General features: G+C 38.4%; 2 protein-coding genes across 2 annotated transcripts; both read left to right on the top strand.

Moving 5' to 3' along the window:
* Window positions 1-4,270: 4,270 nt before the first annotated feature.
* Window positions 4,271-5,218, top strand: LOC122702212 (olfactory receptor 51L1). Its single transcript, XM_043915804.1, has one exon. It carries the CDS (start codon window positions 4,271-4,273, stop codon window positions 5,216-5,218), a length of 948 nt encoding a protein of 315 aa, XP_043771739.1.
* Window positions 5,219-11,813: 6,595 nt separating this feature from the next.
* Window positions 11,814-12,752, top strand: LOC122702267 (olfactory receptor 51G2-like). Its single transcript, XM_043915936.1, has one exon. It carries the CDS (start codon window positions 11,814-11,816, stop codon window positions 12,750-12,752), a length of 939 nt encoding a protein of 312 aa, XP_043771871.1.
* The last annotated feature ends 9,311 nt before the right edge of the window (window positions 12,753-22,063 follow it).

Genomic DNA, 22,063 nt, shown 5'->3' with positions numbered 1-22,063 from the left:
GCAAAGAGTAGGACATGACTGAAGTGACTGGGCACACACACATGCACAATATAAGATATATATTATCTTTTTAATGTTGACCTGAAATAAATGATCTGACGAGTATTTTTCCAGCCAAAATGAGTTTGTTCAGGATCAGCAGAAAATTGTGATTCAGGGTCTTCAACTATGGTGAGCCATGTGCAAGTTTCCATATGGCAAGGGAAGAAAAAATGCTTTTATAAGAGAGAAAAAGGAAAATGGGAAAGCTATTGGAAGCAAAGAGTCCATGACTTTTCATTAGCTCAGTCCTTGTCAGGAAAGAAGAGTAGTTTTTCTTCTTCCTCTTGGGCTCACCTATCATCGCAAGGCAGGAGAGCTCCCCACTCTGGTCTCCCAACTCTATTTAATTGAGTTTTCTGTAGTAAATTTTTTACATAGCAGAAAACTATAAAACAGCACTGAGAAAAAATAAAAACTTTAATTAATTGAGGTCTATATTCTTGGATGCAAATTTCAATTCTTCCAAAATTGGTTTATAGATTTAATACATTTCAGTAAAAGTCCCCATATATATCTTGGGTAAATTGATCCTGTTTCTAAAATCTATAAATAAATTCAAAGAAGTAGATAACCAAGATATAAGCTAAGAAAAGAATAGATTGCAAAACTGCTTCATGCTAAACACTATGGAAATTGTAATAAACCAGAGAATGAAATTTGCCTTAACAGAGCTTAGTATCCTCTTAGAGTTTAATGTATGATTATAAAACACACAGCTAATGAAAAACTCTGTTCAGTGAGAAGCAGGAAATACCTTATAACAGAAGGGGGTTAGAATATTATCATGAATTTATTCTCATATGCTCTTTAGAAAAGTGAAAACTACTAGATTTGAAAGGACTGGGAGAGGTATGTGGATAAATGTAGTGGCACATTTTTACAAATTTCAGGATTACATGCTTTTGATACAGCTGTGGTTAAGGGCTATTCATATTAATTTCATCTCTAGGGATCCAGTAGGCTCTGAAACCAATCCCTAAACTTCTATCTCAGGTGAAACCAGGAATATATATAGAGATGGAATAAACATTTAAGCCTCACTATTCAAAGAATCAAAGGTTTTCAAGACATCAGGTATGTGGAGAATCAAAATTATAGCCTCTGAAATCCATTCAAGTTTGATCTTCAGACAGAGATGAAAAGTCTTCTTAGGTGAGAAATAAAGCAAAGAGAGCAAAAAATAAAAGCACAGAAATACAAAGAGAAATGAGAAGAAATATAAAGAGAATAGCAAGGCTGAAAAAAAATAGAGAAAGCAACCAAAATAGAATGTGACTTTACCTGCAGTGGAGGAAAGTTTAGGCAGAGAAAATCAGTATGGAACTGAAACACTGGGAAATGAGTTACTGGTTTTACCATTAGGGATTCATATTGATATAATTGGCTTATTTGTAAATTTCAAAGTTTTTAATTACAAATAAATAGTGGGTAGATTTTGGCACAGTTTAAGACAGAAAGATTAAAGAGAGCAAAAATCATTAAAAGAACAACATGTAATTTATGAAGAATGAAAACAGGAGTGTCAATGTGTTTAGAGGTAAACAATTTTGAAGTATATGATATATCTTAATATCCTACTTCAATATTTATCAACAATTTTAAGATAGGTTGGTCAGTGAACGAGTAATTGAAGACTGTAGGTAAGATGCTAGAGAGGCTATAATAAAATGGTTTTCTTATCCTCCATGGTTCTCCCTTATCTGTTTGGAATAGGTAACTGTAGTCCATGAGTCTTTTCTGCCCTTTGAAACAATCTTGTCATTGGTCCAGTCTCTTCCTACTATTTATTTTTCACCTTACTATGATTAAATTGCATTAAAATAACAAAATGCCCCCAAAGAATTATGTTTAATGAGATGTTTTGAATGTCAGAAGAAAATGTACAGAAAAAAAGGCAATAATGAAGGGACTGAGAAAAAGTGAAGCACATTGTAGGTGAGTCAGTAAGAGAAAAGGGTAAGAAAAATAGAGTGTAAATAGGGATATTCCTGCCTGTCCCAAAATTAAATCTATGGATGGGCCAACCACTATAGTTTTCTAAAGCTGCAGTTTGCACTGAGAGGATCTAGAGCATGGAGAAAAACATTTTAAAAGAACAATGATTCACCTTACTTTTTGTAACTTCTCTGAGAATTAAAGAAAACATGATTTATAGCAAGGTTAGAAGAATAAAAGGGGAATGCATAAAATAATTTTTGGCTTGGGGAAAAATAAACCACCTTCTAATATGACCACAATATAATCTTCGTATGTGTGTGTTCTATATATTTACTTCAGTGTTAATATCTAGAGCCTTTTGATAAGTTGAGATTTAAATAGAAATTAAAGCAAGATTTCTGAATAAGGAAGAAGAATAAAGAAATTCAATAAGAGATTTTAGTAGATTTTGCAGATTAAGCAAAAAGTGTTGCTTGAAGGTAAACAAAAATAAATGTGTTGGACAATTATTCTGCCTAGTAAATGCAGAACATGGTGAGTGGCTGACTGCTTCATCTGAGACAAGAGAGCTAGCGAAGGTTCAGTGTAAACTGCTTGTGGCAGGAAAGCAGTAGCAGAGAGACGTCCAACCCTAAGAGGGCAGAGATGACTGCATTGGCAGAAAAGGGAGAAAGTGACACATATTTCTTATTCCACGAAGAGAAAGTTTGCATGGTATTTCCTTCTGTTCCTCATTATAGATGCCAGGCCAAAGTTCTCTTTGGAATTACAGACTGTTGAGCCTGAGAACTTTCAGTTTTTAAGCTGTCAGACACTGCTGCTGCTGCTGCTAAGTCACTTCAGTCGTGTCAGACTCTGTGTGACCCCATAGACGGCAGCCCACCAGGCTCCCCCGTCCCTGGGATTCTCCAGGCAAGAACACTGGAGTGGGTTGCCATTTCCTTCTCCAATGCATGAAAGTGAAAAGTGAAAGTGAAGTGAAAGTGAAGTCGCTCAGTCATGTCCACTCAGCGACCCCATGGACTGCAGCCCACCAGGCTCCTCTGTCCATGGGATTTTCCAGGCAAGAGTACTGGAGTGGGGTGCCATGTCCTTCTCTATTTTATATATAGTATTGTGTATATGTCAGTTCCAATCTCCCAATATATCCTTCCCCTCACTTATCCCGTGGTAACCATGTTTGTTTTCTATATCTGTGCCTCTACTTCTGTTTTAAAATAAGTTCATTTGTACCTTTTACCCCTCAGATTCTACATATAAGAGGTATGATATTATATTTGTCTTTGTGTCTAATTTACTTCACCAAGTATGATAGTCTCTAGGTCCATCCATACTGCATTATTTTGTTTTTTTTAAATTTCTGAGTGATATGCCATTGTACATATGTACTACATCTTCATTATCCAGTAATACTTGATAGAATATTTTGTAAAATGTGATTATGTATAAACCTCATTTAGAGAAAAAAACCAAGAAAGAAATGATACATAGAAATGAAGAGGATATATTGAAAATTATTACTAATTAAAGACACACGACATGTACTAGATGTCTGAAGTGAATATATTTTAATATTATCTTGTGGGAAGGCATATAAGAAGAGCTTCAAAAGTTATACTGTGACCTTATTTTATGTATATATACATATATATTCCCTCTTACATACATATATATATATATAAATATATATGAAAAGAGGGAGTAAAAGAGGGAATGTATATACATATGTATCCCTTTCCATTCCCTCTTTCCATACAATGCATGCCTATTTTACTATTAAAATATTACATATTTTAAATTTAAAGTATTATACATTATTAAATAAATATGAAGTTAAATTAATGGTGAGCCTTTAGGGCCAAATCAGCTTTCAGGAATTAAAAGCCTAGAAACAATAAGTGATTAATTCAAGAACATCACTGACAGGAAGCTTATGAAAATCCATAGATATTTACTCTGAATTTTCTCTATTTTTATTTTATAATATATAGTAAATACTTCTTTCTCTACTCTTTTGCTGTTTAATTTTTTAGTGTCTTCAATGAAAATCCATCAAAGCTCTTGTCAGAGATGACCAGACTTGTGGGGTATACACTGTTCTAGAATTTGATGCTTTTGACTACTGGGAAATGTTTCTTACGTAAGAACTGTAAGAGGTAACTCCTTCCTTCCTCTGTGAGATTAGAGGAAAGGTGTATCATATACTGATTGTTCTGCTTATGTTCATCAGGGATAACTTTGAGTAATAAAGCAGGATAACAGAAGATATTCCTGTTTGTCAAGAGTCACCATGGTGGTCTGGAATAACAGTGATACTATGGAACCTATATTTATTCTGAGGGGTTTTCCTGGACTGGAGTATGTTCATTCACATCTCTCCATCCCATTCTGTCTTGCATATTTGTCAGCATTTATTGGTAATGTTACCATCCTCACTGTTATTTGGACGGAGTCCTCACTCCACCAGCCCATGTATTACTTTCTTTCTATGTTGGCACTAACTGACCTAGGTATGTCCTTGTCCACACTGCCCACCATGCTTGCTGTATTATGTTCCAATGTTCGGGAGATCCAGGCAAGTGCTTGCTACACCCAGCTCTTCTTCATCCACACATTCACGTTCCTGGAGTCCTCAGTGCTACTGGCCATGGCCTTCGACCGCTTTGTTGCTATTTGCCGTCCACTGCACTACACCACCATCCTCACCAACAGTGTAATAGGCAAGATTGGTTTGGCCTGCTTGCTAAGAAGCATGGGGGTTGTACTACCCACACCTTTGCTGCTGAGACACCATCACTACTGCCATGTCAATGCCCTCTCCCATGCCTTCTGTTTGCACCAGGATGTTCTGAAGTTATCCTGTTCAGATGCCAGGATCAACAGTGTTTATGGACTGTGTGTAGTTATTGCCACACTGGGTGTGGATTCTGTCTTTATACTTCTTTCTTATGTCCTGATTCTGAAGGCTGTGCTGTGCATTGCCTCTCATGAGGAGCAGCTAAAGGCACTCAACACATGTGTGTCTCATATCTGTGTGGTGCTCACCTTCTTTGTGCCAGTTATTGGGGTATCAATGGTCCATCGCTTCGGGAAGCATTTGTCTCCCATAGTCCACATCGTTATGGCTGACATATACCTGCTTCTTCCCCCAGTGCTTAACCCTGTTGTCTACAGTGTCAGGACAAAGCAGATCCGTCTAGGAATTCTCTGCAAGTTTGGGCTAAGGAGGAGGTTTTAAGTACCTCTAACCTTTGGTTTTCCCACTAAAAATCACAAGGCAGCTTTTTAAGTAGATGAAAAGTACATTACTGAAGCCTGGTCATCTGGTTAAATTCCTAATTCTTTCCCTTCCTATATAAATGATCTCAGATAATCATTAACCCTTAAGAAATCCATATTTTTCATAGCAAAATTGTAAATATGACCTTTTCTATCCCCAAGATAATTATGAGATACATGGTAGAGTATATAAAAGAGATTATTTTGAAAAAGTGTACTATTTGCTAATATTATTAAATTACTATTAATGGTTATAATAACTTTCATTATGTAATGTAACTAAGTTTATAAGTTTCTCATGTTTATGATCTAAAATTCAGAAATCAATCTCTCTTTCTCCATTTTATTTTGTTTCTCATGCCAAAATGTCACAATATTGTAACAGAAATATTTCTGACTTTTGGGGTAAGTTTGGAACTTGTCTTCCTGGGAGGACTTTGAACTGCTACAGTCACTGTTGGCTATGAAGTAAGTCCCCACCTCATCATTGGTTGGCACTAACTGACCTAAGTATGTTCCTATCCACACTTCCCATTATGCTTGCTGTGTTATGTTTGGAGATAACGTTTGGGAGATCCAGGCAAGTACTTGCTATGTCCAGTTCTTCATTCATACATTCACATTCCTAGAGGCCTCAGTGTTGCTGACACTGGGAGAAAGATGGGTTCTTTCTCCCAACCCCACTGGAGGTCTATCTGCTCCTTCAACTTGCCATCAAATGCTGGAGCAGACACATGGAGTTGCCCAATAAATCCTGATAGCACATGTCTAAATACCTGGGCAAATGTGTAGGTTTCCTGCTCAGTACTATAGCTCAGAATTCTATGTCTAAATCTGCGAGTGGATTGGGGTTTGTGCATGATAATCACTCTCATTTTTTAATAGTATTCTTTCCTCTTCTTCATCTCTGTGTGGATTGCTAATATCAGTGTCATTCTCAGTTCCCTTATTGGCAATAATTTGCTACTTTTTTTTCATTAACATACATATGGTTTCATCAGTGATATTTTATTATTCATATATATTCAGTTTCTTTTTAGGTGTATTGCAATTTTCTTTACCATGAGGTCATTACTACTATAATAACATGTCACTATGTACAAGGTATTCCCCAATCAGCATGAATGTTCATAAAATATTTGTTAGTATAAACACTACTGTCTTTTCATGCTCCTAATAAATATATACTGAGAAACATGAAACGCCTGTCATAGAAATTACTGCTTTCAATACTGTGGATATATAAAAAGTGGAGTGGATGATCTAAATATTAAGAAATTAATGTTTAATAGAAGTGTACATGCAGAAAGCTTAGAAAAATTAATAGAAGTCATTGAAATATTGTTATTAAAGAGTGGCCAATTTTACTTGAGGATTAAGGAATCAGGTATTGTGGTAGTTGACACTCAGCAGTGCCTTATGGGTCAAATGCAGTCCTACCTCCTGAGCAAAGTGTGAAAGAAATCGGTATGCTTAAGCTGGCTTGTTTTGGCTTATGAAAGCTAACTGTGCATATCTTATTTCAACTCCACGTTCTGTAATGTCACACTGGTAGTTTGAAGCTGGTCATGATGGGAGTATTTCCACAACAGAAATTGACAGACACTACACACCAGGGCTTTTCAAAACTTTCCTAGATAATGACAGTCCCTTTGCTGTTCGCCTGAAACTATTACAGCACTGTTGATTGGTTATACTCCAAAGCAAAATAAAAAGCTAAAAAGAAGGAAGAAAACAAAAAACTATCTCACATACATTACTCCAGAAGAAAAAGGACTTTGTATTTTATTCTTAATGACTGCTTAAGTCATTAAGTGTTTACCAGTGCACCACTGGATAAGGTATTCCAAGAAGAAGAGGCAGCATGAAGAAAAAAAAGAGTATGTGTTAGTAACATTCTCCAACTTCCAGGAGAAGTTTAAGACTTGGTGCAGCCACTACGGAGAACAGTATGGAGGTTCCTTGAAAAACTAGCAATAGAGCTACCATTTGACCCTGCAATCCCACTCCTGGGCATATATCCAGAGAAAAATATGATCCAAAAGGATACATGCACCCCAGTATTCACTGAAGCACTGCTTACAATATCTAAGACATAGAAACAACCAAAATGTCCATCAACAGAGGAATGGATTAAGAAGATGTGGTGTGTATGTGCTTAGTCACTCAGTCATGTCCCACTCTTTGTGACCCCATAGATTGTAGCCCAGCAGGCTTCTCTGTCCATGGGGGTTCTTCAGGCAAGAATACTGGAGTGGGTTGCCATGCCTTCCTCCAGGGGATCTTCCCAACCCAGGGACTGAACCCAGATCTCCAGCATTTCAGGTGGTTCTTTACCATCTGAGCCATGAGGGAAGCCCAGAAGATGTGGTATATATACATATATACAATGGAATATATTACTCAGCCACTGAAATAAATGAAATAATGCCATCTGCAGCAACACGGATGGAGCTTAGCCTCCCTGGTAGCTCAGCTGGTAAAGAATCTGCCAATAATGCAGCAGACCCCGGTTCAATTCCTGGGTCAGGAAGATTCACTGGAGAAGGGATAGACTACCCACTTCAGCATTCTTGGGCTTTCCTGGTGGCTCAGCTGGTAAAGAAACCACTTGCAATGCGGGAGACCGCCTGCAATGCAGGATGGACCTAGAGAGTGTCATACTGAGTGAAGTAAGTCAGACAGAGAAGGAAATTCCTTATATGGGTAATCTAAAAATACATGATACAAATGAACTTAATATGCTTATTAAAAGTTCATTAAACTGAAACAGAAACAAACTCACAGATTTAGAGAACAAACTTATGGTTGCCAAGGCAGGAGCAGGACGGGGGGAATGATGGGGGAAAGTGACAGAGAGTTTGGGATGGACATGTACACACTGCTATAATTAAAATGGATAATCAATAAGAACCTATTATATAACACATGGAGCTCTGCTCAATATTATGTGGCAGTCCGGATGGGAGGGAAGTTTGGGGGAGAATGGATACATGTATATGTTTGATTGAGTCCCTTTGCTGCCCACCTGAAACTACTACAGCACTGGTAATTGGCTATACTCCAGTGCAAAATAAAAAGCTAAAAAAAAAAAAGAAAAAAGAAAACCTCTCTCACACACCTTCCTCCAGAAGAGAAAGGACTCTATTTTTTTTCTTGATAGCTGGACATTATGTACCAGGTAAAAAGTATGGCCTTAAACAGGCCCTTGTTAACGTGTGGCAAGGCATGGGGGAGAGAAAACATCCTGTAGTCCTGTGATCAGGTCTCAGTCTTTTAGTGAGTTTAAAGAGTTCACAGAGCCCCTGGACTGAGAACTTCAGAAGTGCTTCTCCTTTTTTTAAAAAAATTCTCTCCCTTACATAGAATAGGAAGGCTAGTGCGGGCTGGAGTGGGGTATTCCTTCCCCCACAACAGTTAGGAGCTGATAAAGCCCTGGCAGTTTAGACTCTGATTAACTAGTTTCTCCCTATGACTGGCCTTGAAAAGAACAAGTGCTCTGGCATATTTCAAAGTGGTCCCTTTCCCCCTCTCCCTACAGGGAGCACAAGGGGATTTTTCTCCCATTTACTATGGAAACTTGGAAAAATTCTTGAAGGTCAATATCACAATATTTTAGGAACCCCCTATCACAGGTTTCCTTGGGGTTTTTTAACTCCCAGACTTGTTCACTCTGAGCCCCTAGCACTCCATCAGTAACAGCTCAGGTTTCCTACCCCACCAGCTGTTTTCAGTTGCTGCTGAGCCTGGACTCCCAGATTGGGAATTTGGCATGATCATCTCCTTTTCCAGAGCAGAAGACAGTCTTCCAATGGCAGTGACATCATTTACCTTCCCTGGAGTTCACATTAAGAAAAAAAAAAAAAAAATTAGTCCTGAGGGAATGGATTAGTCAAAGGGGGACATGCCGTTTAGAGTATTTAAAGCACCAAAGTGTAGTGCTGATCAAGCACCTAGCTGGGAAGAGTCAAGAATCTTGAACACAAAAATATTCTATCTTGGCTCTGGAGTTGCAAATGCCCTGCTCAGGATACCTATGCTTCCCTAAAGGACTATCTGCATCAAAATCTACTGTGTTTTTATTATTTTCTTATGCCTGGATTCAGTGGCTTTCTCTACCTACAAGAAATTCCGTGCTTGGCAGACTAGAGATCCAGCCAACCTGTCTACACCTGAAAGAAGTCTTCAAAGGTGAAAAAATGGGTAACAAATTAATACCAAATATATTTGAAGAATTCAGGAAGTAGAAAGAGAAGTCAAGAGATAGGATGACCATAGCTTGTGTAAAATCACTGTTTGGGGATAGGTCAGAGGTACAGATTGCCATGTCCCTGAAAGGGCCAAGCAATCATCCTTAGAGGCTTCTCAGAAGAGCTCTGGGATGGTATTATTAACTCATGTCCAGGCATTGATAGAACATATGATGGGGATCCATGTACTAAAATGTCTGGTCTCTGAAAACACTGCTATCTGATATTAACTAAAAACTATAATGTTAAAAATGACAACAATGTTGATTTGAGTATCCCCTCTACCTCACTCTTAAGTAAATCATGAACACTTAGCAATATTATTGGGTTGGCCAAAAAGATCATTTAGGTTTTTCTATAAGCTAGTAACATACAAACCAAAAAGAGAATTAAGCAAAATGATTCTGAAGAAAAGCCCTGAGGAGTAACATCTTTCTAAGTGATAACTTGGGCACTCCAGGTTACACCTGATTTTGGTCACTGGTGCACAGGGCTGATATGCTTAAGATTATGGCTACTTCAGCATTTCTATCACCATTTTGCTTCACTTAAGCCCCAAGTGTCTCCTAGGTCTTGGAAACTGTGCCAAATTTTCAGATATATTTCCTTAAATCTCTTAAATATTATATAAAGTTATACAGTTCCCAATTTTATGCTCAAAATTTTTCTTAATCTTCCAAAGTGACAGAGCCAGTGAATGACAATTATCTTCAGACTTTCTGTGACTCTGAAGGAACAGCTACTAGGAGCTGACTGCTTATGTCTGTATCAGATAGACTCCTCTATGGAAAGTGGATTAGGAATATCCTAAGTGAGAGACTTTTCTACAAAGTAGGAGAAAGTGATCTTAGAGGGAAGACCTGGAATATGTGGGCAGGATGGAATTTCTGAAGGTATTCAAAGATTTGAGGAAGAGTATCAAGGACAAAGAAAATAACTGTGTGTAAGACTCAAAGAGATGACAGTTATCATTCAGTGATGATAAAAGAGATCAGGAGAAATTTGTGATATAAAAAGCTAGGAAATAAAAGGAGATGTAAAAGACCAGTATTACCTAATATGCTATGATTAGTATATAAACCACAGGACAAGACTATATAAAGCAATTATTCTAACTGAATCGCTTCCTACAAAGGAAGGAAAATAGTATCAGAGAGAAAATTTCCTTTGATCCCTATAGAGAGATAAGAAATTACTTTTTTTTTTTTTTTTAACATGTGTCAGAGGAAACTATAAAGTGTAATTGAATTAGTGCAACAGGGTGGATTGGGGACCATATGACAGCAATACAGTATAAATATGGTCGAATTTTTCACTTTTTGTTAAAATGTCTTTCTTATGTCTTCTAAGATTATGTCCAAGATCTTTATATTTATGCATAAATTCCTTCAGAAATTTTGGTCCATATATGCAGTCTTAATTCCAATAACCATCTGAAAAGCCTACCTACCTTATCCATGTGTGCTAAGTCGCTTCAGTCCTATCCAACTCTTTGTGACCCTATGGACTGTAGTCTGCCAGACTCCTCTATCCAAGGATTCTACAGGTAAGAATACTGGAGTGGGTTTGCATGCCCTCCTCCAGGGGATCTTCCCAGACCAGGGATTGAATCTGCGTGTCCTGAGGTTCCTGCACTGCAGGCAGATTCTTTACTGCTGAGCTACAGGGGACTTCTGTCCCTAACCTATAACTTTATTCAATTATATTCACTGACACTAATACCTCTCTGCATTTACATGTGTGTCGATCAGCATAGACCACCCAACACAGTCCTTTGTTTCCATTTAACTCGTGTTTGTCATTTGAGACCTAATACAAGAATTACTTTTAGCAAATTTTCTCTGACCACTCTGCATCGTTAGTTTCCTCTTTCTGTATTTTAAAGGACCTTGCATTAAACTAACACTTTATTTTAATTTTAGCTCTCTCTATAGTGGATAGAGACTGTAAGTATCTAAAGGCATTTCTCATATTAGGTTTGCCAAAAGGTTCATTTGGGTTATTCTGCAAGATGTTAGGGAAAAACCTGAATGAACAATTTCGCCAAACCAATATATTTCTCTATATTTTAGCTTACCCAGATTTCCTTTAATAAAATATGTTCTCAATAAATGCACAATGAAGAAAATTAAATAAGTTGTAAATTAATAAATACAGGTGGTAATTATACATAATGAGCATAGAAGTGATTGAAAATAGTAAACAGAGCAAAATACATCAGAGCATTGTTTCTTTGTGCATTTCACCCTAATTGTTCTGTGTTTTTGTCTCCCCACCTAGACTGAAGGTGCCTCCATCAGCACCATGTCTGTCTTCAATGACTCTGTCCTATACCCCTGCTTCCTCCTGACTGGCTTCTCAGGCCTTGAAAGCAGATATGGCTTAATTTCCCTCCCTATTTTCTTGGTTTATGCCACCTCCGTTGCAGGGAACATTACCATTCTATTTATCATCAGAACTGAGCCTTCCCTCCATCAACCAATGTATTACTTTCTATCAATGCTGGCATTTACTGATCTGGGCCTATCCACCACAACCTTGCCTACCATGTTCAGCGTTTTCTGGTTCCATGCCCGGGAGATCTCTTTCAATGGTTGTCTGGTCCAGATGTACTTCATTCATGTTTTCTCAATTATTGAGTCAGCTGTGCTTTTGGCTATGGCCTTTGACCGTTTGGTAGCAATCCGAGCACCCCTGCGTTATGCAGCCATTTTAACCAATGATGTAATCATTGGGGTTGCTTTGGCAATCACCGGAAGAGCCTTGGCTCTGGTCTTTCCAGCTTCCTTCCTCTTAAAAAGGCTTCAATATCGTCCTGTCAATATTCTCTCCTACCCCTTCTGCCTGCACCAAGACCTCATCAAGACAACTGTATCCAGCCGTCGGGTCAGCAGCATCTATGGCCTCATGGTGGTCATCTGCTCCATGGGACTTGATTCAGTTCTCCTCCTCCTTTCCTATATCCTCATTCTTGGCACAGTTTTGAGTATAGCCTCCAGGACAGAGAGGGTGAAAGCTCTTAATACCTGCATCTCTCATATCTGTGCTGTACTCACTTTCTATACACCAATGATTGGACTATCTATGATCCATCGCTATGGGAAGAATGCTTCCCCAATTGTCCATGTGCTCATGGCTAATGTCTATTTGCTGGTGCCACCCCTCATGAACCCCATTGTCTATAGTGTCAAGACCAAGCAGATTCGTGACAGAATCCTCAAGAAATTCAAACAGAAAGTCTGAAAGAAACTCTAAAACACATTTTTTTCTTCCCCCTCTTTATGTTAACGATTTCATATTAATGTAGATATTTGATTTTAAATATTAAAATTGATATTTTGTTTTTAAGATAATAGTAGTATTATGTGAGTGTGTGTTCAAATGTGTCTGACTCTGCCATCCCATGGACTGTAGCCCTCCAGGCTCCTATGTCAAGGATATTATCCAGGCAAGAATACCAGAGGGGATTGCCATTTACTAGGTTTCCCTGATAGCTCAGTGGGTAAAGAATCAGCCTGCAATGCAGGAGATCTCGGTTCAATTCCTGGGTTGGGAAGATCTGCTGGAGAAGGGATAGGGTACCCACTCCAGTATTCTTGGGCTTCCCTTGTGGCTCAGCTGGTAAAGAATGTGCCTGCAATGCGGGAGACTTGGGTTTAATCCCTGGGTTGGGAAGATCCCCTGGAGAAGGGAAAAGCTACCCACTCCAGTATTCTGGCCTGGAGAATTCCATGAACTGTATAGTCCACAGGGCTGCAAAGAGTCAGACACAACTAAGCAAATTTCAAATTCACTTTCACTTGCCATTTCCTTCTCAAGGGTATTTCCTTGACCCAGGGATCAAACCCACATCTCCTGCACCTCTTTCATTGCCAGGTGGATTTTTTACCACTGCATAACCTGGGAAGTCCAACAGTATTATAGAAGTATGATAATACAATAATAGTAACCTGTATTTTTTCACTATAGAGAATAAAAGCATGATTTTGATTTATATTCATATTGACATACTAGAGAATATGCTCACTAAGTCCAGGTTGGACTATTCTTAACAGAACTATGATTTTAATAATTAGCAGTAAATGTTTATGAGACTAAAAGGGCCATCAAGTCAACATTCTAGTGAAGTTATTAGTTATAACTTGTAAAGTCCTTAATTTATGAAAAAGATATGGATTTCAAGATGACTTCAAGTATAATATAGGGGCTTCCCTCATAGCTCAGTTGGGAAAGAATCCACCTGTGATGCAGGAGACCCCAGTTCGATTCCTGGGTCGGGAAGATCCACTGGAGAAGGGATAGGCTACCCACTCCAGTATTCTTGGGCTTCCCTTGTGGCTCAGCTGGTAAAGAATCTGCCTGCAATGTGGGAGACCTGGGCTCAATCTCTGGGTTGGGAAGATCCTCTAGAAAAGGGAAAGACTACCCACTCCAGTACTCTGGCCTGGAGAATTCCATGGACTAAGTCCATGGGGTTGCAAAGAATCGGACACAACCGAGCGACTTTCACTTCAAGTATAATATAGACTCTATAGTCTACATCAACAATATTGCCCACAAAATTGACCTTAATATAAAAATATTTTAAAGTATTTTAAAAGTCTTTGTTCAAGAGAGAAAAAAACATTTCCATCAGGAAAGACTTCTATTAAAAGAAAATTATAGCTGAATGAATATCAACACACTTTCAAAAACATAAAAGAAAGAAAACGTGGGCCAAAATAATTGAACTGATTTGGTTAGCTCTCAAATAATCCAGAAACCATAGGTTTTGTGTGTAGGAACCAGGAAGGCCTTTCTTCTTGGAGTAGTATAGATACTTCTGAGACCCAGATTTTCATCCGTTTTCTGCTTGTTTTTGACTTATTGAAAGAAATACGTTAAAGTCTCCAAATATCATAATGGATTTCTCTATTTCTCCTTGTCATTCTATCAGTTTTACCTCAGAATTCAGTGCTTTGTTGTCAGGTTCATAGATATTAAGATTTATTATCTTTGAAATTATTTTATCAAAATGTAATATCCCTGATATTTACCCCTGATACTTGTTCTCACTTTCTGAAATTAATATAGCTTATCTCATTTTCTTCGGATTAGCGATAGCATTGCATATCTTTCTACACTTCTTTACTTTAAAAAATGTATGTCTTTAGTATGGAGGTTATTTAAAAAACTAAAAAAGAGTTACCAGATCATCCAGCAATCTCAATCCTGGTCATATATCTGGAAAAGATGAAAACTCTCATTCAAGAAGATTCATGCATCTCAATGTTCATAGCAGCACTATTTACAATAGCTGTGACATGGAAGCAACTTAAATGTCTATAGACAGAAGAATGGATAAAGAAGTGAGATATATATATATATATAGATAGATAGATAGATATACACATACACACACACAATGGGATATATACTAAGCCATAAAAAAAGAATGAAATCATTCCCTGTGTAGCAGCATGGATGGACCTGCGGTTGTGATTATCATACTAAGTGAAGTAAATCAGACAGAAAGAGACAAGCATCATATGATATCACTTGTATATGGAATCTAGAAAAAAATGATACAAAGGAACTTATTTACAAAACAGAATTAGACTCATAGATATAGAAAACAAACTGAGGGTTACCAAAGGGGAAAGCAAGGTAGAGGGATAAATTAGGAATCTGGGATTAACAGATAAATGCTACTATATATAAAATAGATAACCAATAAGGACCAGTTGCTTCAGTCATGTTCAACTCTAGGCAACTCAATGGACTGTAACCTGCCAGGCTCCTCTATCCACAGGATTCTCCAGGCAAGAATACTGGAGTGGATTGCCGTGCCCTCCTCCAGGGGATCTTTCCAACTCAGGGATCGAACACGTCTCTTATATCTTCTGCATTGGCAGGCAGGGTCTTTACCACTAGTGGTACCTGGGAAGCCCCACTGTATAGCATAGGAACTATTTTTAATATCTTAAAATAACCTACAATGAAAATTAATCTGAAAAAGAATATGTCCCAAAGAACCACTAATCTAATTTCTGGTCTAACAGATGTCCCTATTTTGGACTTTCCTATGAATGTAATTTGCCAAAAAAAGTTCATCTAGTGAAGGCTATGGTTTTTCCAGTAGTCATGTATGGATGTGAGAGTTGGACTATAAAGAAAGCTGAGCGCTGAAGAGTTGATGCTTTTGAACTGTGGTGTTGGAGAAGACTCTTGAGAGTCCCTTGGACTGCAAGGAATTCCAAACAACCCATCCTAAATGAAATCAGTCCTGAATGTTCATTGGAAGGACTGATGTTGAAGCTGAAACTCCAATACTTTGGTCACCTGATGCGAAGAGCTGTCTCACTTGAAAAGACCCGGATGCTGGGAAAGATTGAAGGCAGGAGGAGAAGAGGATGACAGAGAATGAGATGGTTTGATGGCATCACTGACTCGGTGGACATGAGTTTGAGTAAACTCTGGGAGTTGGTGATGGACAGGGATGCCTAGCATGCTGCAGTCCATGGGGTCGCAAAGAGTCGGACACAACTGAGCAACTGAACTGAACTGAACTGATGAATGTAATAATACATAATGTATTTTGTGGCTAACTTATTTTATTTAGCATACTGATACATCATGCTTCAGTACTTCAGTCCTTTTTATTGCTGAATGATTTTTCATTTTATGGTATTATGTAAATGGATTAAAGATAGAACCTGTTTATTGACCTGTATATTGTTTACTTCTTTATAGCAAGTAGGACTTTAATCTCAAGCTCACTGGCACCAAATTGAAGTTCTTCACATGCACTCCCTTTCAATATATCCCACATAAGCATAATTATAACCACACAGAGACTGCCTGATTGGTATACTCACAAAGCTGACCCAACTTCTATTAGTTATAGATAAGACAAATCCAGAAGCTTTAAAAAATTCCAAATCACTCTTGCCCTTGAGGGCTCTCTGACCCAGTGGCTACCTTCCATGAGAGTGAAAGATATTATCAAGAAACATAGTAGTGGAGCTAAGTCACTCAGTTGTGTCTGACTCTTTGTGACCCCATGGACTGTAGCCCTCTAGGCTCCTCTGTCCATGGAGTTCTACAGGCAGGAATACTGGAGTGGGTTGCCATTCAATTCTTCAGGGGATCTTCCTGATCCAGGGATCAAATCCAAGTCTCCTGTATTGGCAGGCAGATTCTTTACCATCTGACCCACCAGGTAAGTCCTAAGAAACATACGTCCCTGCATAATTACCCCTTTGTCTCAGGAGTTTCCTTGTTCTTTTCCCCCTGGAGTGGTGGCACTGACCACTGCCCCTGGGAAGTCCCGCTGTTTGGGATTTCCCTTACTATACAAGCTGTCCCAGTGCTGCCCCAGAAATCTAAAGTTGTGTTTCTGCCATTTTACGGTTAAGCCTTTTCCTGATCCCCAAATCCTCAAACTCAGTACAATGTATATCATACATTTTGTTTATCATTCAGATGGGTGATAACCATTTGATTTAATTCCACATTCTATTATAATGCGAAGAACTGACTCATTGGAAAGGACCCTGATACTGGGAAGGATTGAGGGCAGAAGGACAAGGGGACAACAGAAGATAGGCTTGTTGGATGGCATCAACGACTCGATGGACAAGAGTTTGAGTGGGCTCTGGGGATTGGTGATAAACAGGGAGGCCTGGCGTGCTGCTGTCCATGGGGTCACAGGGAGTCAGACACGACTGAGCGACTGAACTGAACTGATTATAATGCTGATATGTATATTCTTGTATATATTTTTGTGTGGACACATTTTCATTTCTTTTAGATATTTATTTTAGAGTAGAATTCTTGGATTATACAGGAACTCTAAGCTTAACTGCTAAAAGAATTTTGCCAGACTTTTCCAAAGTAGCTTCAAATTTTCCATTCTCACAGTAGTGTATGAGGATTCTAGTTTCTCCACCTTCTCAACAACACTTGTTTCATTTTTAAATTCTAACTGTTTTAGTGAGTATGAAATGGTATTTAATTGTGGCTCTATCATTTCACTAATGACAAGCATTTTTTCATATTCATATTGGCTATTTGTGTATTCTCCTAAAGAAATGTCTATTCAGATCCCTTGGTTATTTTTAACTGTTTTTTTTTTTTTTTTTTTGCCTTTCTATTATTTTATATATTTTAGACATAAGGCGTTTATCATATACATGATTATAGATATTTCCTCCCAATTTGGGGGCAATGATGTCATTTTCTTGGTGATATCCTTTGAAGCATAAAATTAGTTAATTTTGATGAAATCTATTTTTTTTTTTTTAACTTTTGTAGCTCATGCTTCTGGTGTCCTAATAATCCTCTGACAAATTTGAGATCATTAAAATTTTACTATACATTTTACTCTAAGAATTTTACAGCTTTATCTCTTTCATTAATACATTTGACTCACTTATAAGTTAATTTTTATGTATTGTGAACTAAGATTTTTATTTTATTTTTTTAATAAGACTATGTTCCGGTGGCAATATGTCTTAAATTTATCTACAGATTCATTAAAACCATATTAAAATCATAGTTGACGTCTTTGTGCAAAATGACAAGCATATTCTAAAACTCATATATCCTAAAGTAAATCAGTCCTGAATATTCATTGGAAGGACTGACGCTGAAGCTGAAGCTCCAATACTTTAGCCACCCGATGCGAAGAACTGACTCATTGGAAATAACCCTGATGCTGGGAAAGATTGAAGGCAAGAGGAGCAGGGAAGGTCAGAGGATGAGATGCTTAGATGGCACCACTGACTTGATGATGGGAGACCGGGAGCTGACTGAGGCTAAGATCATGAAATCCTTATTGCCAAATTCAGACTTAAACTGAAGAAAGTAGGGAAAACCACTAGACCATTCAGGTATAACCTCGATCAAACCCCTTACGATTATACAGTGGAAGTGAGAAACAGATTTAAGAGACTAGATCAGATATACAGAGTGCCTGATGAATTATGGAAGGAGGTTCATGACATTGTACAGGAGACAGGGAGCAAGACCATCACCAAGAAAAAAAAATGCAAAAAAGCAAAATGGCTGTCTGAGGAGGCCTTACAAACAGATGAGAAAAGAGGAGATGCAAAAAGCAAAGGAAAAAAGGAAAGATATACCCATTTGAATGCAGTGTTCCAAAGAATAGCAAGGAGAGATAAGAAAGCCTTCTTCAGTGATCAATGCAAAGAAACAGAGGAAAACAATAGAATGGGAAAGACCAGAGATCGCTTCAAAAAAATTAGAGATACCAAGGGAATATTTCATGCAAAGATGGGCTCAATAAAGGTCGGAAATGGTAGGGACCTAACAGAAGCAGAAGATATTGAGAAGAAGTGGCAAGAATACACAGAAGAACTGTACAAAAAGATCTTCATGACCCAGATAATCATGATGGTGTGATCACTCACCTAGAGCCAGACATCCTGGAACATGAAGTCAGTTGGAACTTAGGAAGCATCACTATGAAGAAAGCTAGTGGAGGTGATGGAATTCCAGTTGAGCTACTTCAAATCCTAAAATATGATGCTGTGAAAGTGCTGCACTCAATATGCCAGCAAATTTGGAAAACTCAGCAGTGGCCACAGAACTGGAAAAGGTCAGTTTTCATTCCAATCCCAAAGAAAGGCAATGCCAAAGAATGCTCATCTACCACACAATGACACTTATCTCAGACACTAGTCAAGTAATGCTCAAAATTCTCCAAGCCAGGCTTCAACAATACATGAACCATGAACTTGCAGATGTTCAAGCTGGTTTTAGGAAAGGCAAAGGAACCAGAAGTCAAATTGCCAACATCCGCTGGATCATTGAAAAAGCAAGAGAGTTCCAGAAAAACATCTATTTCTGCTTTATTGAGTATGCCAAAGCCTTTGACTGTGTGGATCACAAAAATCTGTGGAAAATTCTCCAAGAGATGGGAATACCAGACCACCTGACCTGCCTCCTGAGAAATCTGTCTGCAGGTCAGGAAGCAACAGTTAGAACTGGACATGGAACAACAGACTGGTTCCAAATAGGAAAAGGAGTATGTCAAGGCTATATAGTGTCACCCTGCTTATTTAACTTATATGCAGTGTACATCATGGGAAACTCTGGGTTGGGTGAAGCACAAGCTGGAATGAAGGTTGTGGGAAGAAATATTAATGACCTCAGATATGCAGCTGATACCACCCTTATGGCAGAAAGTGAGGAAGAACTAAAGAGCCTCTGGATGAAAGTGAAAGAGGAGAGTGAAAAAGTTGGCTTAAACCTCAACATTCAGAAAACAAAGATCATGGCATCCGGTCCCATCACTTCATGGCAAGTAGATGGAGAAACAGTGGAAACAGTGGCAGACTTTATTTTGGGGGGGGGCGCTCCAAAATCACCACAGATGGTGACTGCAGCCATGAATATAAATGACGCTTACTCCTTGGAAGGAAAGTTATGACCAACCTAGACAGCATATTAAAAAGCAGAGATATTACTTTGCCAACAAATGTCCATCTAGTCAAGGCTATGGTTTTTCCAGTAGTCATGTATGGATGTGAGAGTTGGACTATAAAGAAAGCTGAGCGCTGAAGAGTTGATGCTTTTGAACTATGGTGTTGGAGAAGACTCTTGAGAGTCCCTTGGACTGCAAGGAGATCCAACCAGTCCATCCTAAAGGAAATCAGCCCTGAATGTTCATTGGAAGAACTGATGTTGAAGCTGAAACTCCAATACTTTGGTCACCTGATGCGAAGTGCCGTCTCATTTGAAAAGACCCAGATGTTGGGAAAGATGGAAGGCGACAGGGGAAGGGGATGACAGAGAATGAGATGGTTCGATAACATCACTGACTCGCTGGGCATGAGTTTGAGTAAACTCCGGGAGTTGGTGATGGATAGGGAAACCTGGTGTGCTGCAGTCCATGGGGTCGCAAAGAGTTGGACACAACTGAGGGACTGAACTAAACTGAACTAATGGATGTTGGCAATTTGATCTCTGGTTCCTCTGCCTTTTCTAAAACCAGCTTGAACATCTGAAAGTTCACGGTTCACGTATTGCTGAAGCCTGGCTTGGAGACTTTTGAGCATCACTTTGCTAGTGTGTGAGATGAGCGCAATTTGTGGTAGTTTGAACATTCTATGGCATTTCCTTTCTTTGGAATTGGAATGAAAACTGACCTTTCCCAGATCCATGGCCACTGCTGAGCTTTCCAAATTTGCTGACATATTGAGTGCAGCACTTTCAAAGCATCATCTTTCAGGATTTGAAATAGCTCAACTGGAATTCCATCACCTCCTCTAGCTTTGTTCATAGTGATGCTTCCTAAGGCCCACTTGACTCACATTCCAGCATGTCTGGCTCTAGGTGAGTGCTCACACCATCATGATTATCTGGGCCATGAAGATCTTTTTTGTACAGTTCTTCTGTGTATTCTTGCCACCTCTTCTTAATATATTTTTTTCCGTTAGGTCCATGCCATTTCTGTACTTTATTGAGCCCATCTTTGCATGAAATGTTCCCTTGGTATCTCTAATCTTCTTGAAGAGATCCCTAGTCTTTCCCATTCTATTGTTTTCCTCTATTTCTTTGCACTGTTCACTGAGGAAAGCTTTCTTATCTCTCCTTGCTATTCTTTGGAACTCTGCATTCAAATGGGTATATCTTTCTTTTTCTCCTTTTCATTTCACTTCTCTTGTTTTCACAGCTATTTGTAAGGCCTCCTCAGACAGCCATTTTGCTTTTTTGCATTTCTTTTTCTTGGGGATGGTCTTGAACCTTGTCTCCTATACAGTGTCACGAACCTCCTTCCATAGTTCATCAGGCACTCTGTCTATCAGATCTAGTCCCTTAAATCTATTTCTCACTTCCACTGTATAATTATAAGTATTATGATTCCACTGTATAGTCATAGTATTATGCAGAATCATAAATAAAGAAATACTTAAGAATACTTATGTAATCTTAAGCATTACTTTACTTTAAAATAAAAATTCTCATATTATTTTCAACTTTCTTTGTTTTAATAAATATATAACTAAATGTCACATATTTTTGCTAAATAAAATCATCTCCAAATACTGTTATTCATTGAGATAAATTTGAAAAGTTCATGTTTTTCTCTGTGACAGCAATCATCCTTTCCAAAGAGACCTGATGCACTAATCAAATCTGTTTTAGGAGTTAGTTTACATTGCCTCTCTTACTCATTTCCCTTGATCCAAAGATTCTCTGATTTCCCCTATTTTGTCTTATCTTCTCATTTAATGGATTATAGCCTCTAGTGGCTTCCTAAGACAGGTCATAGCAAGTATACATTTTGTAAGCTTTCATTTATTAAAGCTGCTTCAGTCTTTTTCTAGCAATTCTAGTGTAACTGACCCTGGAGTAGGGAATGGTAATCCACTCCTGTATCCTTGCCTGGAGAATTCCATGGACAGAAGAGCCTCACGGGCTACAGTCCATGGGGTGGAAAAGAGTCAGACACAACGGAGTGACAAACACAAGCCATTTGCAGTAAATATCTAAGCAGCTGAATCAACATATATGAGGCAACTGTCTTAAGACAATCTTAAGACAGT

Source organism: Cervus elaphus, chromosome 1, assembly GCF_910594005.1.
Source record: "Cervus elaphus chromosome 1, mCerEla1.1, whole genome shotgun sequence".
Taxonomy (NCBI): Eukaryota; Metazoa; Chordata; class Mammalia; order Artiodactyla; family Cervidae; genus Cervus; species Cervus elaphus.
This window is presented reverse-complemented; position numbering and strand designations above follow the sequence as displayed.

What these genes read in the sequence shown, in the direction of transcription:
- LOC122702267 (XM_043915936.1), top strand. Translation starts at nt 11,814, where the DNA reads ATGTCTGTCTTCAATGACTCTGTCCTATACCCCTGCTTCCTCCTGACT.
- LOC122702212 (XM_043915804.1), top strand. Translation starts at nt 4,271, where the DNA reads ATGGTGGTCTGGAATAACAGTGATACTATGGAACCTATATTTATTCTG.